At 41.1% G+C, this 8,302-nt stretch overlaps 1 protein-coding gene across 1 annotated transcript; it reads right to left on the reverse strand.

The window, feature by feature from the left end:
* Positions 1 to 1,899: 1,899 nt before the first annotated feature.
* On the reverse strand, positions 1,900 to 7,896 carry LOC104504960 (rho GTPase-activating protein 18-like; the record flags this gene model as incomplete). Its single annotated transcript, XM_010148509.1, has 3 exons — positions 1,900 to 1,972; positions 4,742 to 4,977; positions 7,697 to 7,896. Coding segments are annotated over 3 exons (509 nt in total), but the record flags the coding sequence as incomplete, so codon positions are not given.
* Positions 7,897 to 8,302: the final 406 nt, after the last annotated feature.

Raw genomic sequence — 8,302 nt, forward strand, 5'->3', positions numbered from 1 at the left:
TGGGAATGCAGCATTCAAACACAAACCTAGGAAAAGAGTCATCACCTTTGGAGAAGGGCCAGAGTCACTCACTCTAACAGCTTTAAGACATCGCAACTTAAGCTTTGGATTTTTTTAATAATGTCTGAGATCATATTCAAATTTTTCAGGCAAAACTGATACTATTTCTCTGTCAGAAGGAGTTTTCATTTTAAAATTTATTTGGATTTGGATTTCATAAACATTTCCCCTCTCTGAAATATCAGGCATTATTTACTTTTTGCCTTAAATTCATTCACTGTTTGTATAACATTAATTTGCTCATCGTTCTGGAGGAAAGATCACAGCACAGCACTGAAACAGGTGTGGTGCTTTCAACACCACCAAACTTGCATGGTTTGACTGCAAATTGACCTGATTTTTTTCTTCCTGCTCCAATCTTGGGAGCAGAGCCCACTTTAGCATGTTGACAAGAGTAGAAGTGTATCAGGATGTAAGCAGGCTGCATTTGCCATCCCCATCACAATCTGTGCTGAGGAGAGCTAGCATATGGGATTCGCCTTTCAGAACTTCCCGTTTCTGAAGGGTTCATCAGGGTCACTGGAAAAAAAGAACCAGATGTGATAAAAACTCTGTAATAATTCTTGGTAATTTTCCAGCTCTGAATCCTACAGTGCAGTTTATTGACACAAGCACCAGGCACCTCTTCCTTCCCTTACGCTGAACCAGAATTCTGGCAACCCTCACAGTTTTTTACTGTTCCTACTGGAGTAAGGTTTGTGGGAGTGCAGGAGGGAAGGATCAACTGCACTTCTGGAAAATGCACAGGTTTGATGTTATTTAGGGCTGGTTCATATTCATCTCTCTCACTTTAACTTCCATGCACGTTCTGTATTGTTTGTCGCTCATTTCTAAGTCTTATTAAGGATAAGTAACTTGTGGTAGGGGACTTGACCTGCTTGCCTGCCTATTTAAGTAGCTATAGGGTTCAGCGTAACACCTATGTGCTATCCAGTTCTCTGCAAGGAAAAAACCCAACATACAAACAACACAGAATTGCAACGCAGCATCTTACAGCTTAAATGGCTGCCAGTTAGTATCCTGGTCTCTACAGTGACAGGTACGGTGTTGTAACAGACAAGGTGCAAACCCCCACCTTGAAGAAACTTAAGGTGGTGCAGTGCAGCCTTCTATTATTGGACCTGAAGAACAGCAGAAAGCTTTGACAAGTCTTTCATCAAAATTCATACTCTCCAAACAGAAACTGTGGCATCAGCTAAGGACTTCTGTGATTCTCTGTCCCACCTAGCAGTGAGAGGGTGGGTCTTCCATGGGTACTGCATCCTTCTTGTGTAATCATGTGCTGTTGAACACAAACCAGCCCCACACACAGAGAATGCTATTTCTTTTCAGTTTTCCTTAAAAAGGTAAACAACGTTTTCTTCCATCCCTGCTTTTATTTCATTTTGAGCTGCAGATATATAGTCAGTTCTCACGTTTTTTGAGTGTTTATAGTCCATTTGTTTTTGTTCTCTCATATGCACTGATAAGCTTATGTGTAGTGCTTCATTTCCTGTACTGTACAGCAGAGATAATAAACCAGAAGGGATAAATTAAGGATCAGGAAGGACCTAAGCATAAGCTATGAGAGAATACTTCTCCCAGATGACTCGATTATAAGACGATCACTGGTAACAAAAAAGGTTTCCCAGATGGCTCAAAGGACACTATCTACAGCAAGAGTTAAAAATTTTAGACCACAATAATGCAGGCCAGAACAGGTTTCTCGTAAGAATTTAATTTTCTTTTGCTGAAAAGTTACTTGAAATATGGACTTATGTAATAGTTGGTGCAGTTGAAGGCCTACAAACTGATATGGGGAAAAAAAAAGAAGAAAAGAAGAGGGTTGTTTGGCATTACCTTTTGTTCCAACTTGTGTTTCATTTTTGTTTTCACTTTTTCTCACAGTTGAGGGTTCACTTCCATCGCAGACCTAAGAAAGGAACAATAAATAGGCATGCCTATGAAAACCAAATGCATGCTCGTAGAAACTCCTTTGACTCCTTGCAAGATTAAAGTTCACACTCCTGCAATTCAGGGGTATGTAGAAGCACACCTGTGTGTTTCAACAGAAAACCCTTCCTCAAAGTCTAAAGGGATCTGAAATCTAGGTAATTAAAAAAAGAAGTAATTAAGTCCATTCCCCCTCTTCCTAACAGTCCAAGTGGGTATCAGACTTAATTTTCCAGAGCTGCAAAGAGTAACAAAATGTAGTCTTTGACCTGAAGCCACAGTTTGCACTGGAAAGGATATACAAATGGAATCTGGAGCTGACATTTTGACTGACAGTCCAAATTCCTACCTCTTGCAAAATCTCACACAGTTACCACCCCTACAGAACAATCCCATCCCCTTTGCAGGGCAGCCTTACATTAATATCTGTGCTAACAGCTTCGATTCCCAACAGCAGAAGTAGGACACTTCGAAGAGACAACAAAACAGGAAAGGATGTGAACCATCTCCTTTCTACAATGTTGCACTACCCAGCCTCAATATTTGTCACATGCGATAAACAGGATGACACCTACTATAGAAAAAAAATATGAGAACATGTAGAAGAACCGTACCCATATATATATCGGTATACATATGCCCATTTACATTTTTAACCCACATACTATTTCTATTATCTTTTTGGCAACTCAAATCAACAATGCATGTTTAGCACTCTGGATTTTTAAATGTATTTTACTCAAGCACTGTATAACTGCATATTTACTGAGAAAAAAAATCAAGTTTTAAAGATTTCTCCTGCCAAGACAAATCTGTGTATTAACTTTTTCTTTAAAATCAGGGATCTTGAGAGGTGGAAGGAGATAGCATGACTTCCCAGAAAATTATTACTGCGTCACAGAGCAGTAGAAGCAGACTGGGAAGCTATCAAGGTACCAAAACTCTAGCTTCTCTTCGGGAATACAGCAGGAAATATAGTAGAAACATCAACACAGTCATTGCACTGATGCGAAGCATCAACACTATTGTTGTACCTTTCCTCCTGCTTCCCTCCAGGTGAAAGGAGGTTACAGGATTTTCAGAGGCTATTATTAAACTGGAATGACTTCATACAGCTGCAGATGGCTTCAGCCCTCTTTTGTTACATAAAAAGCTTTCTAATGATGGGAAAGTAAAAAAGCGCTGAGACTAGTTTCCTAGGGAGGTTGTGGAAGTTACTTCACTTTCTGTGACAAATTAGATGAAGAACCACAAGCAATGATTCTGAATAATTATCTTGCTTTGAAGAAAGGAACGCAGGTTTGAGGGCCTACACTTGTATTACTTTATTTCAGTCAAGGAGACAGGTTTAGAAGGATTCCTTTTTTTTTTTCCCCTCAGTTATTTCTATATATAATAAATATTCTAACCTTCTATTTCATACATCTTAAATGGCTACAATCACTTGTCTGTCTGGATTACTTCTCACTAGTGTCATCAATATCCAAAGACGTGGTTTAAGACACACAGAAGTCTACTGAACATTGTGGCATATGATTTTCAAATATTACAATGGGTAGATTAAATACAAGAACATGAGTATTTCTTGGGCTTTACTGAAATAACACATTGAAAAGGAAATTATACTGCTTTAAGCTATATGATATTTTACCTAAATTGCTCTGCTATTAGGTCTTGTAATTTTTAGGTGTAGTCAAAATCAGATCCCAGAAAGCTTTTATGGAGGTAATATCCCATCTGCAACCACATGAAAAGCAGAACAGTGAAAGGGAAGTTGTGCCTCCAGAACATACATTTGAGCTTACAAACGCCCTTCACTACATTTTACCTCTACTGAATTTGAAAAGAGGTGCTGAAGGAGAGGAAACTGCTGGGGGAAGCTAAATCCCCTTAAATATCGCCATGCTTTCCACCACCGCTACCAGTGCGCTGCGTGGTAGCTGCCGCAGGAAGAGGGAGGGACAGGGCTGACATTAGGTGAGCCAGCCACGTACTTCCATCAGGTCAGAGCCTTCTTACGGCTGAAGGCCTTGTTGCTTTTGGGGAAGCAGACAGGACACATGCTTCTCCACAGAAGAGGAATTCTAATCATAGCCTCCATGTCCTTCCTTCCCCTTTCCTGAGTATGGGAGAGGAACTCTCCCTTTCGATACCCCATGACAGGAAACTGGGACCCTTCAGGACTTGTTACACGGCAACTTCCCACAAACAGTTTAACAACACACACAGGCCCTGGGAGTTAATACAGGTATCAGCTCCCAGCTGACAGGCATAAAGACCTAGCCAAAATAGAGGAGGCTAGGCTGATGTCCCCTTTTTTAAAAAAAAAGGAAATAAGAGCACCAGTAAGTAAGAGGTACTGCACACTATCTGGCAGGCCTCTAAGGTTGGCTGCAGGGCACTACCACCCAAAGATAAAGGTGGGCTTTGGTAGCTCTTTGAGTGATTGTTGTTATGAGTTCTGCATCTTCATTAAAACTAATTCAGATTAATATAATGATCACGGAGTGGTTGTTTTATTCACCAACTTAAGTAATACAAGGCCAATACATATACTATTTTCTACATACTAAATTTGCTTAATGCAATGCCAAGTCTGTACCAATGTTATTCCCACAAATTCAGTAAAAAACTGCCTTGGAAATCAGTGAAAAGTTAGACAGAAATCTTCTGGATGCACCCCTTTTGTGCCTGTGTGCTCCTCTCTTCTGTCTGCCAGAACCAAACAAAACGACGGACAGGAACTTACTTTTCCCTTTGAGTCATTTTGTAGCCTGAAGATATCTCTGACATCAGGAATCTGGTGGTGTTTGTTTCTTTTCCTCATGGTTTGTGTGACAGTCTCTACTCGCTTTTCTACCGCTGCCTTCTGGGTTCGGGTCAGTGTGGACAGAAACACCATGTTTTCCAGGGAGTCACCAGAGCTCTCACCAAACAGATTTGACAGACCTGCCTCTTTCAGCCATTCTTCTTCCAGTTCTCCCTCTGAGCAAGGCAAAGAGAAAAAGGCATAAATGTTGGCTTTTGAGTGCTCTTAAGCACACCTGATGTTAATGACATGATACAGTTAATGCAGTTCACAGGTAAAGTACTAAGGGGATCCACAATTAGGAACAATTACTTATACTATCATGACTTGGAAAAAAGCTATTGTTTCTAAAGACCTTCAAGAGTGTTAACATACAATACAAAAGCTTTTAAAATAGTTAATATAACACAGATTGCTATGGGGCAATCTTTATAATAACCTACAGCACTTCTATTAAATCATATACCATTTTATAAATGTACCTAGATATAAATGCGTATGGGTAAGTCTGAAAGCCTCTGATCATTGCTTCATTGATTTTTAGTTGAATCCTCTATCTTTTTAGCTCCTCTACTGACATGGTTCTGCCCACTTTTCTTGATATATTAATCCTACAGCTCTCCACTAGCTCAATTTAATGAAGGACAAAACAGGCTACAGGAGTCACCTTAATGTTGTTTTTTAATCAGTTCTTATGACATGGTCTCCAGCCTGCTGACAGCCCACAAAACAATTGTTGCTTTAGTCTTATAGCTGCTAAGGTATCCTTTATTGACAGATCACTGCACATGAAAGAGGAGAAACCTATTAAATACTGTCACCGATGGCAAAACTCCTGCTTCTGAAATCAGTATATCTCTAATGATACTTCCTTTAAAACATTAAGTTCCGTCCATAGCAGCTGAGGTTGTGCTGAATGTCAACAACCCTTTCAAATGTTCAAGGAACATTTCTATTTATCAGATATCTAAAAGTATTCCAAAGCTGCCATGTTGACTTCACTACCGACTGCAGTATCCCTTGGTGCCCAGTACACATGCAAGTAGGCACCTCAATATTAACAGTGTTCAGAAAACAGACACAAAATTGGAAGCACAAATTTTGCTATGGCTGTACAGCCAAATCTTGAGCCTCTGACAAAACTCTCACAGATTTTGTTATTAGGGCTGGAAAGAAGGGCTGCACCTGTTCCCCAGAGCAGATGTGAGTAAAGTATAGAATCATAGGTTATCTCAGGTTGGAAGAGGCCCATAAGGATCATCGAGGCCAACTCCCTGCTCCTTGCAGGACTACCTAAAACTAAACCATGAGACTAAGAGCATTGTCCAGACACTCCTTGAACTCTGACAGGCTTGGTGCTGCGACCACTTCCCTGGGGAACCTGTTCCAGTGACCGACCACCCTCTCAGTGAAGAACCTTCTCCTAATGTCCAATCTGAACTTACCCTGTCAGCTTCATTCCACTTCCTTGTGTCCTATCGCTGGTCACCAGAGAGAGGAGATCAGCACATCCCCCTCCCCTGCCCACCATGAGGAAATTGTAGGCCGCGATGAGGTCACCCCTCAGCCTTCCTTCCAGGCTGAGCAAGCCAAGTGACCTCAGCCACTCCCCCTAAGTCTTGCCTGCAATCTCTCCCCTGCTTTGCCTTTGCATGGCTGCATCTCAAGCAAGCTCTCTGCCCAGGCAGGCCCACTGGCCAGGTGAAGTGTCCCACAGGTTCAGGAGTACTCGTACCCAAGCAAGGTGCTATACACCAGGCAAGCTGGGGGGCAGAGCAACATCTGCTAGAGCTGATCGGCTCAGCTGAGCTGACTCCCTTGGGCTTCATGCCAGTCAGCGGCTCTAGCTGGAGAGGTAACCAGGGGGAAGGCAGCTGTATATAAATAAAACAGGAAATGGTGGGGTTTGGAGAGCAGAGCCTGAAGGCTTAGCAGCGTCAGTGAGCTGGGGTAAGAGAAGAGGCTCATGCGCTGCAGAACGATGAGCTCCACTGCTCTGGAGAAAGCCTCACAGCTCTGTCAGACACCCTGCTCCCCAGGCATGCAGGCTGGGAGCTTCCTGCTTTCTCCAGAGGCCAGGTTGCTACCCTCTTCAGAGCATTTATAAATAGCGGTGATGTTCCAAAACGTCTAGGGAGGCAGAAACACAAATCCCTTTGAATGCTAATGGTGCACATTCTTCTTACTCATGCAGAGGCTATTCCAACATGCAAAGCTCACCATTTTAATTTACTGAGACTGTAGGCTTCTTGTAAGAATGAGAGAGGGGCAAATACTGCACTGCTAAATAATTTTTGAGAGAAGAGTGGAATTAAGGACACTACTCCTCTTTTGTCTGACAGGGCAAGAAAAATAAAGAAATTGCCCAACAACTTCTAACATCATGCCCTCAGGAGTGGCCCATAATTGATGTTTCTGAGAAACAAAAATAATACAACTGAACAGTCACAATAGTTACAAGCGTAGAAAGTTACTCACTAAACTTAAACCGGTTAATCATTGGCTTGTCTTCTAAAGCGTGAGGTTTCTATCCACAATAGCTACAATAACAAACAACATACACAAAGAGTGAAAGGGTAAGTTAGTTTAACAGTAAACTGCAAATAAAGCTTAGATTGTTGTGATTTGCAAGTACAGGCACCTTTCTGATGTTCTGCAAATACTGTTCAAAGGAAAACCAGCCTTTTACTTATCTCCAACACAATTCTCTTTCAGGGCACTGCCTGTTTCTGGTGATATGCATCAGAAGCAACAGAATTTTCAACAGTGGATGTTTAGCAGTGACCTCCTTTTTGATTTAAGTGTGTTTGGTGGGTGCCATCTCTTGAAATAAGACTTAAAGAAAAATCCCTAAATCATCAAACTGATGATCATTCACAAGAACAGTTTCATTACCGTCTGGCTCTTTCACTACAAGTGCTACTCGTTCCTCATGATTATTTCCCCTGGTTTCATGGATGTTTTCAAGTTCTTTCCAGTAGTCGTCCATTGACAGTTCATCCAAGGAGTCCTGGGATCCTGAGCAGTCAAATGATGCTCCATCAGGGGTCTTCCTGGAAAGGTCATGGTTCATTGTGTACTGACCAGACCGACGGCTACAAACACAAAGCAAAAAGCAATTCTTGGTTATCATTTTAAGATACAGGATATATCTGTGAAGGCAATTAGTTTCAAATGGCAATTAGCCGAAGTTTCAAAGAAAACTATTGTCAATAAGCAAGCCAAGATATTAAAAATTAATTTTAATATCTGGAATATATTTTAAATTTAATATTTCTGCTATATGTTTCTCCCAAACTGCAACAGCACAGGAGTCTGTATTAAGAGGAAATAATGAATCCAAGTTCTAGTAATCTTCATTACACTAAATCCCTAATTCAACTCGCAACAGTCAGATCCACAAACTTCACAGTATCTATCTTCCTACCATCACCATTCATAAGGAATTTTTCAAAAGTGCCTTTCTCTCTGAGTAAATTCTTATAGCTTGACAGAACCCTT

Source organism: Eurypyga helias, unplaced genomic scaffold, assembly GCF_000690775.1.
Source record: "Eurypyga helias isolate BGI_N326 unplaced genomic scaffold, ASM69077v1 scaffold14383, whole genome shotgun sequence".
Lineage (NCBI taxonomy): Eukaryota > Metazoa > Chordata > Aves > Eurypygiformes > Eurypygidae > Eurypyga > Eurypyga helias.